Source organism: Phodopus roborovskii, unplaced genomic scaffold (genome assembly GCF_943737965.1).
Source record: "Phodopus roborovskii unplaced genomic scaffold, PHOROB, whole genome shotgun sequence".
Lineage (NCBI taxonomy): Eukaryota > Metazoa > Chordata > Mammalia > Rodentia > Cricetidae > Phodopus > Phodopus roborovskii.
Genome location: NW_026126558.1, coordinates 3,978,093 through 3,992,061, shown reverse-complemented (window position 1 = coordinate 3,992,061; position 13,969 = coordinate 3,978,093). Strand labels below are relative to the sequence as shown.

Here is a 13,969-nt window from a genome sequence, read left to right as displayed (position 1 = left end):
CCTGGACAGATATGCAATTTATCATTGGCTCTAGGACAGCTGCTGGGGAACTACCAAGGCTGTGCCCCCAGGATCTGTACTGACATGCTGTTAGCCATACAACAGGGCCCTTGTCTTTGCCAACCAAGGGCTGTGCTGCTGGACTGAGCTGGGCATCAGCAGAGGAGCACCAACTTTATTTCAATTTTTAAAGACAGGGTGTGGTGTGGCTCAGGCTAACTCTGAACTCCCTGTGTTGGTGGGGATGACCTTGATCTCCTGATCTTTCTGCCTTCATGCTCCAAGTACTGGTTTTATGGGTGTGTCCCACCACGCCTGGCTTGGGATCATAAGAATTTTCATGCTGTACCTTGGACAGGTATACTCACAGATGACCTGTATGTCTAGCATGTCTGCCACATGCAATACAGTAACATGTATTGTTCTCTCTTCTTCTCAGACAATGGGCGTGGCTCACCGCCTGGAGCAGCCCCTCAGAGGCGGCGGCTGACACGGAGACCAGGCTACATGAGAAGCACAGCCAGTCCCGGGATCAGGTTCCTCTCTCCAGCAGTGGGCATGTCATGCCAGATCTCAGCAGGTCTGACAGGCCAGGAGTCCCTCTACTCACAGCCCAAGGCTGGACAGTGTAGCCTCGACCCCAGCGGCCACTGTCAGGTGGTGGGCAGCCCTTTGTTCAAGAGCTCAACTGCCCCTGCTGTGGCCTCTGTGGGCCATTTGTACCCAGGGCAGAGCTCTATGAGAGAAACACCAGTGTGTTTTGGGGTTCATTCCAGAAATGGCAATGAACAGCCTGAGAGGCTGACCAGGCCGTGTAGGCCTGCGGACAATAGATGTTGGAAAGACTTTTTATCTCCAGACAATTCTAAGTCCTTGGCCCCTAGCCTTGATGTGGCCTGGAGTGAGGGCTCAAGGGGCCTGAAGACTGTGAAGCCTCTGGCATCACCAGAGTTGAATGGCTTTGCTGACATCCCAGCTCTTCCTGGCTCCCAAGACACATTTACTTCCAGTTTCAGCTTCATCCAACTTTCCCTTTGTGCTGCTGGAGAGCGTGGAGAAGCAGAAGGTTGCCTACCATCCCGAGAGGTCGAATCCCTTCATCAGAGCCCCCAAGAGATGGCAGCTGGAGCATCCAGTTCAGACAGGCCCCATGAGGATGCTCGACATCTCTGGACCTTCAGTCTTCAAGCTACTCCAGGCTTGGTGGACTTGGATCAGGTGTCAGGGAGCAACAGCAAGCCAGAATGTGGCAAGGCCTCTTCCTCCCACACTGGCTTCTCTTCCCAGGATTCATCCTCAACTGGTGGGTGGGGCGACCAGGGCAGCAGCTGGGCGGATACCAGCGGATGGGATGCTTTGCTCAGCGAATGGGAGCCTGTGCTACAGGACTATCTACTGAGTAACCGCAGGAAGCTGGAGGTATTTGTCCTTCGGGAGACTATTACTCCAACTCAGTGCTGGGTGGAGGCAGGAAGTGGACAGCTGACTGAGTGCTGTTTCTGGAAGCTTCAGTGGCTCTTGGGATGGCTGACTGAAAAGATATGGGGGCACTTCTGTCTCCTCTGTATCTGATCATGGGTGCTCTGCTCTCTGCTTTCTGTTTGTGTGGATGTGCTTGCTGATGGGGCCCATGCTTCTTTCTCCACAACCTTTGGCCTACAGGGTGGTTTGTTCAACTTAGCTCTGCTCTGAAATAGGACACTGGGGACTGGGAAGATGGCTCGGTGGGTAGAAGCACTTGCCAAGTGTGATCCCCAGGACCCACATGGTGGAAGGGAGAGCTGACTCCTGCCAGTTGTCATCTCCCTTGGCCATTAAGTAAATAAATGTGATAAAGTGAGATACTGAGAGTGCAAGGGAGACGATCAGCTGAAGTTTGGAAAGAATGAAATTGGGCCCATCATCCCCTGCCTTGCTTTGCTTCCCCCTGGGCTGCGTGGATTCTCCTACAAAGAGACTGCTTCATTTTGAGTGTGTGTGTGTGTGTGTGTGTGTGTGTGTGTGTGTGTAGGTTGGAAAACAACATTGGGTATCATCAACTTAACTTCCTGTCATTGCTGTGGAGTGCATTATTTAGGCCAGTGAGCCTCATGGGTCACTATGCGTGTGTGAGTTCTGAGTTTTAACTCAGGTCCTTACACTTGCAAGGCAAGAACTTTACTGACCCATCCATCTCCCCAGCACCTAGCTTCAGTGTTTAGAAGCCAGTACTGGCCACAGCCCATTAGGAAGTTGTTCTGTAAAGGAAGGCAGGCATGGCTGCTGGTGGCTTTTCATTTCCTTGTCCTTCCTTTCTTCTCTCTGTTCTATGTGCTGGGGATAGAATTAGGTCATTGTACATGCTAGGTGTATACCACTGAGCTACAAGTCCAGTCCAAGACAGGACCTTCCCCATGATGGACCCTTCAAGCAGGGCTGCAGCCCATCCTATGCTGGCTGGACTATAGACAGCTGTGGTCCATGTCTGCCTCCTCTTTTAGTTCCCAAGTTTACCTTCATGGCTATGCTCTGAGGGTCAGAGCAGAGGTCATTTGGCCTGCAGTCTGTGTTGCTTCTCTCCACATAGCTCTCCATGCTGATAATGACATAACATTGTGGTATTTGTAGCATTCTAAATCTTTCTGGGGATTTCATGCCTAAATTATGCTTTTTGTTCAAGTAACTTTTTTTTTTTTAAAAAGAAACATGCATTTGGCATTGGAAAACTATATATTTGTGTGTGTGTGTTTTAATAGTTTAAATGAAAGTTTACTTTTAAAATAGTTTCCCTTTTTAAAAATGGTATTGCTTTTCAGGATTTTACTTTTTAACTATACTTTCTATTTATGTGCATGTGTGTGTCATGGTACTTTTGTAGAAGTCAGAGAAAACTTGTGGAAGTTAGGTCCCCTTTTCCACAGTGTGGGCCTTGGCTATCAAACTCAGGTCGTCAGCCCATTCTTGAAATAATTTTTAGGTGCCCCTAGAGTTAAAAAAAATGAACTTACTGGAATTTATTTGTAATCCACCTCTTATATGTAATTTATTTCTCATGTTTTCCCTTTAAATCAACACAGGTCACTTCCTTAAGTTTAAAGCTTCAGAAACTTCAAGAAAAAGCAGTTGAGGATGGTGATTATGAAAAAGGTGAGTTTGAATCTGTTTGTAGACAGGTTTGTCTTTCTCCTTGACATCTGTCTTCCTTCCTCCCTTTCTTGGATTCTGCCTACTCCACCCCGGGAGCTTTGTGATTGAGTCCTTTATGAGTCTCTGCTCTGGGACAGCCAGCTAGTCTGCCGCCCTGTTAGTCTCTGGATTTCAAAGCATTTTAGAGGATCAACCACTTGGTTGTAGGTTGAACTTTATTGATTGGCCATGAACAGGTGGAGGATCTGTTCTATAGAAGGCATACTAACTCATTTCCTGCCTGCCTGTGACTTATGGATTCATCGACTATACAAATTGGGCACACATAGGGGCAGCAGGGGAGAAAAGAAGGTGCTGATTCTGTCTCTGGGATCCTGGTGATAGCATCTCTGTGAGGTTTTCTGACTTCATGCTCTCCAGGATGAGATGTAGAAATGAGTTGCGTTCAAGAGATGTTAGGCAGTGCCAAAAACATCCCTCATGGCCAAAAATATACAAGAGAAAAAGGACAAGTTATAACACGAGGTCAGGAGAGAGTGGAGCTGGTCAGAGGCCAATAGAGTTGACCAGGAGTTGGACCAGAAAAAGGGATGGTGACTGGGCACAGGTGGACAGAGAAGAGGAGCTTTTAGGAGCGGAAGGCGCCTTAAGACCTCTGCTGTGTGTGGGGAAGGGAGAGGGCTTAGAATAACTTAAAGATCCTCAGCCCCATGGATGTCTGGAGCCAACACCTCACTTCTTTTCCCTTCTCTCAATATCCCTGCCACACCTTGGGAATGAAATCATGATGCTCTTGTCAGAGAAGTCAGAAAGAAAGGGCACCCTTCTTCAGTGTCCTTCCTGGTGTTTTCCTTGTGTGCCTGTGGCTACTCACTCAGAACTTCTGGGGTGGACCTTGTACTGTGCTTTTTTTCCAGCTTCTAGAAGACTCAGGGTGAGGTTGGAGGAGTTGTGGCTGTAGGATTTCTTCCATGGAGGGGCAGGTCCCAGGACAATGGCTGGGAGTCTTGAGGGGTCAGCTATCTGGGATCTTGGAGTATATAGAGGGGACAGGTTCATTGGTTCACAGTAAGTCACACACCTCTCTCATTCTGTCCAAGACTCAGACTTGGATGTCTTGGTACCCACACTATCACCATCTAGAGTAGGTGAGAAGAAATTACTATGGGCTACTCATGGCAGAGCATCTATTTTATGCTGCTCTGGAGTTCATCACGGTGGTAGTGAGCATATGGTAGAGGGTTTTGCATCATGGCTGACTGGAAGGCAAAGAACACAGACCAAATCCCAAAGCAGGTGTATCCTTCAGAGACCTTCTCCTTGTGACTGTCTACCATAAGCTCCTGCCACCATGAGCTACTACCACCACTAACTACCACAATGAGATGAAATCCCTCAAATAAACCCTTTCTGCTAGAAGAACAGAGTAGCAGGAAGAATAACTAATAAGAATTTTCATAGATAGATGGGATTCTGGGTCAATGGAACCTCAGCTGACAATGAGGAGTATTTATGGTAATGAGATTTGTCAAAAGACCCAGGAATATAACTTTATTTCTCACCTATTATCTCCAGGGTTCCTAAAAACATTGGAAGAATTGTCAAGATTTGTTCATATGTCCTGTATGAACTTTGTTTCTTTTTGTGTGTAGACAATAGCATACTTGTTCTTTTTCTCAGGGAAGGCTGTGCAATGATTGTGTGTGCCTGTGCACATACAGGTAAGCTACAGGACAGCCATATGTCCCCTGTTTTCTGTTTTTGTTTCTGTTTCTCTTTTGACTTTCACTGTGTACTCAAGAGAAAGATGTGGTTGGCACAGAATAGAAAAGTTCCATGTTTTATCTAATCAAAATCACAGCAAGTTTACTCTGTGATGCCTCCTGGGAACACACCCCCCCCCGCCCCGAAAGACTCTGATTCTATCCCTCGCCAGGAAAGCCAAGTTCATATTTCTTTCATCTTTGCCAACAGCTGGGAAGGCCTGGGGGGAAAAGAATAATACTTTTGATGTTTGTTTAGGGTCTTTTTCCAAAAGGCACTCTGGTTTCATTACATTAATGCTTGCTCTGTGACTGTGGGGGCTTCGGGGTGAGAATGAGTTCTCAGGAGACTTAGGGGTTTATAGTAGGACTCTAGGACATGGCTCAGACCTTGGGGTATAGAGTAGAAGTCTGGGACATGCCTGAGAGGGAGGGGAAGATTGTCTACAAGGACCTTCCATCTTGTTCCTATATTGACGTATTCCCACAGTGTACTCTGTCAGCCCCTGCCCATGCCCCCATGTAACCATGCCTGTCAGTTTTCTCCCCAAATGAGCAAGGAGAGGCTATGAGAAGGAAGAAGAAAAAAATCTTAGGATCTTAACCCCATTCCCCATGTGCATTTGTTCATGTTTATATGTATATAAGTGTATGGAGGGCAGAGGTTTGCTGGGAACTGAACTTGGGTCCTCTACAAGAGCAGTAAATGTTCTTAATGGCTGAGCGGTTTCTTCATCTCCCAAAACACCTTAGGAAAAATCTGAATGTTGTGGTTTTATAGTACTATTTCTATGTTTAGATATATTTAGCTGTGTAAATGCTTGTGTTGTGTTATAGTTGCCTTCATTTTTTTTTTTAAATCAAGTTGCCTGCAGTGTTTAGCCTAGCTGGGTGCTGTTCAGGTGTGCACCTTGGAGCTGATTGATGTGGCAGGCTGAAGCACGGGCAGAGGAGGGTTCAAGGCTCCACTGTGGAGCCAGGAAGGCTGTGCAGGCTTCACATGGGGCTGAGGAACACAGCAGACTATATCATGAAGACTGCACCATGGAGCTGAGGGGTGTAGCAAACTGAACAGTAAAGCCAAAGGCCATTGCAGGCCGTACAACATAAAGGAGCTGAAGGGTGTGGCAAAATGTACTGTGGAGGTGAGGGTGTGGCTGGCTGTACCACTAGGTCTGTGCTAATGTCCCCTGTGGTGGCTGAACAGTGGGGCTACTCTAGGATGCATCCATACTAGATTATACCTCCAAGTCCTTTGCTGGACTCTATGAAGTAGTGTGACTTAGACATGACCTATACCTCCCAAACCCACTCTCACATATCTGTCTCAAGTTGCCTCTGGTTCCCATTTTCCCAGAGACTTCTGTCCTGTTCTTTCCCAGGAAGCAACATCTCACGTCCTCAGAGATTTGTGTGTGACACTGTTTTGGGAAGGTTGTGAATTTTTACTGGGTGGAGCCTCACTGGAGGGGCAGGGCTCAAGGGTTGTAGCTTGGTCCTTATTTCTGTTCTTGGTATCTTCCTGTCTGATACGGTAATGTGACCGAGTAGCCTCATGCTTTCTGTTGCAGAGAAGAGCCACCCCCACCTCCACGCCTTCCCTGACACGATGGATTGTCTCCTCTGAACTATGAGCCCAAACAACCCTCTTCTCCCAAAGTTCTTTTGTAACAGCAACTAACTAAACATAAAGTAACCCTTGATTGATGTCTAATCATGGCAGCATAAAAAGAGTTTGTATGTGGGGCTCTGGGAAAGCTCCATCCATTAGCTGGGTATTAGATGTATTATAATAAAGAGGGATTGGATGACAACCTGCGATTGGATTGACTGATTGATAGCTCCCACTGGCAGAGTGTTCTAACTCTTCTACTTTTGCACAAAGTGACAGAAACAATTAACTTATTAAAAAACACCTTCGTGAGCTGTGAAGCATTTGCTGACAATGCATTTATACCTTTGTTTTTGTTTTCAGTTGAGTTATTATGAAAACGAGCTGTGAGATATTTAGCATCTCTCTCTGTCTCTTTGGGTGGGGATTGTTTGGCTAGTGTAGTGGAGAGTTCTGGAATGGGTGAGGTGACAGGGTGTCACTGTGGAAGCTGCCGTTTGCTCTGCTGTCTGCTCTTGGGCACCTGTTTGCTCCAGGATAAAACAGGAGCAATAACCCTGTTCCCTGTTGTGGGAGGAGTAAATGTGATGGTGCTGGATATGAGGTGCTCACTGCTCAGTGTTTGGAAGGAAACCGAGACTCCTAAATAACCTCAGCTGGCAGTCAGCATCAGGAACAAGCAGAAGGCAGGGCAGGATAATTTGGCATCTTACTTTCTATGTGGCAACAAGAAGCTCATTGTGCATGATCTGATTTCTTTCAAGATGCAAAAATAAAATTGTAAATGAGGTAAAGTGAACTATATCATAAAACATGGAAATTACAGTGAGGTTTTTGAAGTTTGAATATTCTAAACATCTTAGTGAATGGGTTTTCCTTCTCTATAGGGTGTATTTCAGGACCTTGTTTTTCTTGTTAATTTTCTGGGCTATGATGTATGACACTGAATGACACTGAGTAAATAAAATTGTAACTCGTGTTGGGCTTAAGAAAGCCCCAACATTGACTATTGTCCTAGTTAGTTTTAATTTTTAATTGTTAACTTGACACAGCCAACTTGACACACTCATCTGACAGGAGAGTTTCAACTGAGGAATTGCCTAGATCCAGACTAGCTTGTGGGTTTGTCTGTGGGGAATTGTCTTAATTAAATGTCTTGTTAAATGATGCTGGAAGATCCAGCCCACTTTGGGTAGCATCATTCCCTAGGCAGGTGGTCCTGTGCTGTATAATAAAGCTAGCCAAGTATGAGCCTGTGTGAGCCAGCTAGCAAACAGCATTCTTCCATGGCTTCTGCCTTTGGTTCTTGCTTGAGTGACTGTTCTGACATCCCCCCCACCACCACCACAAAGGACTGTAGCCTGAAAGTGTAAGCCAAACAAATCTTTTCCTCCCTAAGTTGATTTTGGTTAGAGTGTTCATTACAGCATCCACAGAAACTAGAAAATTACCCTTTCTTTGTGATGGCAGCTCACTGTGTAGCTCAGGCTGGCTTTGAACTCCTGACCCCTTTGCCTCAGCCTATCAAATAGCCAGTATTGCAGGTGCAGTACCATACCCAGACTTGGTTATCTTGGTTTTTCAGGTGGGGGGGATATGGAAAGGGACAGAATGGAAGTGGGACCCAGGCTGGGACAACACTGAAGGAGAGGAAGAAGAACTCTGTCCTGAGATGCTTTCCGCTCTCCGTGGGCCTCTGCTATTCTGTGAACTCTGCCCTCGTGGGCAGAGAGAATAATGACCCATCCTCAGATAACTATGTCACCATTCCCTTTAGAACTATTACAGGCATGGTGGCCATTTCCTCTACATAAACACGATGCTACACTGCTTTGCCTTGGCTCTGTGCCACGGATTACTGCGAAGCGTTTTTGTTTGTTTGTTTGTTTGTATGAATTGTCCAGGCATTTATTCCAGTCTTATATCTATCTAGTCAAAAGGTGTGGTGTGAACCTGCTCTCAGTGGTGGTGCTTGCTGTGTGTCAGTGGCTGTTTCCTGTAGACTTAACTCGGTCTGAAGCTTGATTTCTGCTGTACCGTCTCCCAAGTCTTTGATGTGGGGATGTGGTTGCTCTAAAATCTCTGTGATTATTAGCTTAATTGTCAACTCGGAAAGAATCTAGAAATCACGTGGGAGATGGGCCTCCGAGCATGCTCATGGGGGGGGGGTTGTCTTGATTGCCTTAACTGAGGTGGGAAGCAGTGCCCACTGTGGGTAGGGCCATTCCCTGGCTGGACAGTACAGTTGGAGAAGGGGGGCTGCTCAGTCACAAGCATGCATTGCTGTCTGCTTCCTGACTGTTCTGGAGCTGCTGCTGTGACTTCCACCATGATAGACTGTAACTGAGGGCTGAGCCCAAAAGCCTTTCTTCTTAAGTTGCTTTTGCCAGAATATCTTCATTACAACAAGAGGAACATAACTAATGAACTGTCCTCAGGAAATGGACCCTGGGGGCTTTTTTTTTTTTAAAGTTACCTAGGGAAATCAACAACTCTTTTTGGCAAATAATGGCTAAAGTCTTCAGTTGCAATGAAGTGGACACTGAGCGATACTAGGGGACATCTTTGTGGCAGACGAGGCAACACACATGAAAAGCCCTTTCTCTGATATCTGTGAGTGCCTGTGCCTGGGGGTCTCCAGGCTCAGTGTGACGAGCAGCTCTGACACAGTGGGAGGCAACCCCAGGAGCCAAGCCCACCTCCCCTGTTCACACTGTTACTGTGCGCCTTTCTCCTAGGCAGCTGGCCATCTCATTTTGCCAAGAGGAAAGGCAGACTAGTGGTGGGACAAGGTGGCAAGGCTCCTGCTCAGAGTCAGGACCAAATGGGGAGTAAAATGAGAAGCAGCAAAGAAGGAGCTGCCAGTCAGGTACAGTCGCTGACTCTCCAACCCCCACAACTGCACACCGCCGTGGAGGTACTCATTGGGCTGCTCTGTGATCTCCTTGCTTGGTTGCCTGAGAACTGTGTTTTATTGTATCCTGGTTCCTGACAGTTTCTAAATAAGTAAGAAACAATCCTAAGTTGGATACCACTTTCCTTTGAATTCTGGGGTCCAGAATGTCCAACCTAAGAGCCTAAGGCCATATTTGCACCCACCATCCCATTGTGACTCCCTCTCTTTGTTTCTTCCCAGCCCAGCTCCATGCACTTAGTTCCCACTGTAGTAAAGAGGACCAGGGCTTGCCTGGACCCTCCCCTTCCTGGACTGTGAGATGAGACAGCTTGTAGGTTAGTGTGTCTTTCCCTCCATTGACTTTCTTCTCTGTCCTTTGACCTCAGCATTATCTGGGTGTAGTAATCCACGGGTCTTTCCATGAATCCCCTGGCTTCTAGTCTCACATTGCTTAATTCATCTTGCATGATGTACCCCCCCCCCTTAAAGTTTTTTGTCTTCCTGTCTTAGTCAGGGTTACTGTTGCTGTGATGAAACATGACTACAACATCAAGTTGGGGAGGAAAGGATTTATGGCTTACACGTCTTTATCATAGTCCATCTCTGAAGGAAGCCTGGACAGGAACTCAAGCAGGGCAGGAAACAGGCAAGAATCTGGAGGTAGGAACTGATGCAGAGGAATGGAGGGGTTCTGCTGGACCACCATCTCAGGGTTGGCACCATCCATAATGGGCTGGTCCCTCCCTCCCACATCAATCAGTAATTAAGAATATCACCAAAGATGGAGGTAGTCTCTCTCTTTCTCTCCCTCCCCCTCTCTCTCCCTCCCTCTCTCTCTCTTCTCCCCCCTCTCTCTGAGAGACAGGGTTTCTCTGTGTTGCTTTGGAGCCTGCCCTGGAACTCATTCTGTAGACCAGGCTGGCCTTGAACTCAAGGAGATCCACCTGCCTCTGCCTCCTGAGTGCCGGGATTAAAGGCTTGCACCACTGCCACTTGGCTGGAGGCATTTCCTCTTAATTGAGGTTCCTTCCTTTCAGATGACTCTAGCCTGTGTCACATTGACATAAAACTAGCCAGCACACTTCCCATCTCACCTGATCATACTGTTACTAGGACAGGATAGTCTCCACATCCCCTGATCACACTGTCACTAGGACAGGTGTTAGCCAGGACACTTCCCATCTCAACTGATCACACTGTTATTGGGAGAGGTGTTAAAGTAGGCCAGGCAACCCTCACCCTGTCCTAACTGTATTTTCTCTCCTAACTCAATTTCAGCCTGGTCCCCCAGTTGCTATTGAGGGCAGTGGGTCTTGACCCATACCACATTCCTGTGAACACTTACCATCCCTTCTTTGTCCTAGGCCCAAGGAGACCCTCCTGCTCTAGAGTTAGTGTTCTGAATGTTTGCGCCTCGCCCTACATATTATACCTGAATACAGATGTTGGCTTAGGGAAAAGAGAGACCCTATTTATATTTCTTTTCATTTTTAAAAGTCAAAGTAACATAATAAATGCAAATTAAATACATTTAGGAGGTAGTTTTCTATTATTGTAAATTATTGGCCTGCTACTAACTAAAACAGATGGTTTACCTCCCTTGTCACCTTGACTGGATTTAGAATCACCATGGGGATCTTTTTGGAAAGATTTAGGTAGGTGGCACCATTCTATGGACTTGGGTCCTGGACTAAATAAAAAGGAAAAAGCGAGTGGAATACTAGCATTCACCTCTCCCTGCTTCCTGACTGGAAGCAATGTGACCAGCCTCCTCACACTGCTCTGCCTTGCCTTTCCTCCATGATATATTGTATCCCCCTGAATTGTTACCCAGAACAGACCCTTCCTTACACAAGAAAAAATAATGAATAGCTGAGTGTTAGCCACAAGCACCAACCCAGAGGAATGCTTAGGTATTAAGAATCTTTGAAGAGTTTTCAGCTCCCAGCTTTGTTTTTCTGCTCACTTTTGCTTGTACCCAGCTTCCGGCTTCAGATAAACAAAGTGCCTAGAGATGTTAGGGAGAAAGAAGAGAAACCCGGACGGCTGTATGTATGAAGGGAACGTTTCACATGTTACAGTAGAGGAAGTTACTTTCTGTCACGACAGTGGATTGGGTTGGAATGACCTTTCAAAGCTGATGACAGTGACTCGGCAGAAGGGACAGTTTTCCACTTGACCTTTATTCAGTGTGCCAGTTGTGCTGTAATTTGGGATCAGTTGTTATTGACAGGCCTGACAGAGCACGGACTTGATAGGAGCTTGTTGGAGGGAGATGGGCACCAGGCACTACAGTCAGCCTCAGAGTGCAGGGAACAATTCCATGTGCTCAAAGGTGGCTTGAAATGATGGCTTCCCCAGCTCCCTGGCAGCACAGTTAGCATAAATTAGTTCCTTGGGGAGTTTGTTTGGAAGTGAGATTTGCTCATAATGAATTCTAATTGTCAGATGCTTGGTTCTTTTGTGTCACCTGCCCCCCAATCACATTGGCTTGTCACCCTCTCTGTCAGCTTTCTTCTTCTTTCTCAGGGTCACGGTGGGACATTTTCTTCTCCTCTCGTATATCACTTTAATTTTGCTTTTCTCTGAAGTTTGCTTGCTTCCTGTAGTTTCTACCACAGGGGTTTCCTGGAGAGTTCCACAGGAGGGCTCACGTGTGAATTCTGCTTATCTTTTTAGACTGCTTCAGGGAAGAATTGGTACTGGGCATGGTTGGGGAAAGGGTGGCCAGTGGTTTTGGGGGGATCCCCTCTTAAGAACCAGTTGTGTCCCCTCCTGAAACTATCCCATAGATCACCACAGGGGAGTCTCATTAGCTCTGCAGGGAGCCCATGCAGGGGTCAACTGTTGTTTCCAAGCATGGCAGTTAACCATGGGAGAGGGCCTGCCATCATGGCATTGTGGCCCTGCTCCCAGCTTTCTTCCCAAGCCAGATCTGTCATGACGGATAGACCACATCTCCTGTCCAGAGTGCTGCAGCGCCTGCTCCGCTTCTCTGCTGGGTCACGTGGGAAGCAGAGGAATGAGCGGACACAGATAATGTGCTGACAGGAAGGAGCTTGTCACAGGACTTGGTTAGATAGTTATGGATAAATATCTGCGTTTTAAATTTCTTTTTATTGATACAAATAAAAAGGCAAAGGGTTTTAAGATAGAAAAACTAGAAGGAAATGAACACAAACAGGCTGTGGAAACATGAGAGATCAAACAAGATGTTTGTAGCATTTGGCTTTGTGCTTCGTCGGAGCAGGTGTATCTTCCCAGGTCTGTGCAGATCAGGGAGATCAAGGGCACTGATGCCTTCAGAATGGGAGTCCATTTATGCTGAAGGGCGAGGGAAAGTGTGACTCTTTTATCACATGGGCTTAGGGAAGCAACAGAAGCCTGGCCTGGGGCTACCTATGTGTGCAGCTGGAAGTCCTGAAAGAACTCAGCTCACAAATTCTCCGGGCCTTTGGCTTCACTGCCAAATGGAAACAAAACAAGGAGCCAACACATATGCTTGAAAAGTCCTATGGAGGCACCAAATGCCTCAGAAGGTCTAAGTCCACAGAGAGAGGAAGGCAAGCCCCACCTCAGCCCCAGCCATGGCTCATGCTTAGTGGAAGCTTGACTTCATGGGGCTCATATGACGTCTGCGTGGGAGAACCACAGCGTCTTGTGCAGCTGGGCACAGTGACCACATGCTCCCTGTAGGTTACCGGGCAGAGAGACTGGATTTTCTGGTCCTCAAACAGGGGTGCTCCTGGTGAGCTCAAGAAAGCCTTGCTTCAAGGAGACCCTCAAAACTGCAGTGAAGCCATTCCTCTCACTCATTTCCTCTTAGAGACACTTGTTTTCATTCTGGAAGCTGGGACCAAGTTCTTTGTATTCACTGTGGGACTCTCAGCACCCTGAGCCACATGCCTGTTAATACAGTGTAGGCCGGACAGAACGACTAGAGCTAGCCAGAGCCATGTTTCTGTTTTAGGCATGCTGGGAAGAAGAGGACTGTGGTGGAAAAGTGAGCTGCTGAGGGATTTGAACATCCTTCTCAGGCTCATGTGTCTGAGCTGATGACATGTGGGTTCTGGGAGCTGAACCTGGGTCCTCTGGAAGAGCAGCTAGTGCTCTTAACCATGGAGCCTTCTCTCTGGTCCTCAATTTTTGTATGGAAGGAAAAACCAGTCTTGAAAAGCGAATAGAGAAGCTGAACATGGTGACCAAATGTCCACTTAGATACCTTTCCAGTTGTGACTGAATACCTGACATAAGCAACTTAATCCAACGGGTTTGTTTTGGCTCACAGGTCAAGGGTACAGTCCATCACTGTGGAGACAGCATGCCTGCAGGTGCTTGGGGGAGCTGGTCACATTGTATCACCTATTCGAAAGCAGGGGTGGGGGATGCTGGTGCTCAGCTTGTTTCTTTTTCTTTGTCAGTTAGTTGGTTAGTGTTTCCACCTCAATTAATCTAATCTGGATAATCCCTTACAGCTTGCACAGAGGCTTGTCTCCAAGGTGATTTAGATTCTGTCAAACTGCCAATCATTAATAAACCCAGCTCTTAGGAGTGGAGGCAGAAGAATTCAGT

General features: G+C 46.9%; 1 protein-coding gene across 1 annotated transcript in view; it reads left to right on the top strand.

The window, feature by feature from the left end:
- Positions 1 to 414: 414 nt before the first annotated feature.
- The window catches only part of Disc1 (DISC1 scaffold protein), a 168,160-nt gene continuing 154,605 nt past the window's right edge, over positions 415 to 13,969 (top strand). Inside the window, exons 1-2 of the mRNA XM_051201784.1 lie at positions 415 to 1,419; positions 3,057 to 3,126. Coding sequence (XP_051057741.1) covers positions 415 to 1,419; positions 3,057 to 3,126 — 1,075 coding nt within the window. The remainder of the gene's footprint in view (positions 1,420 to 3,056; positions 3,127 to 13,969) is intronic.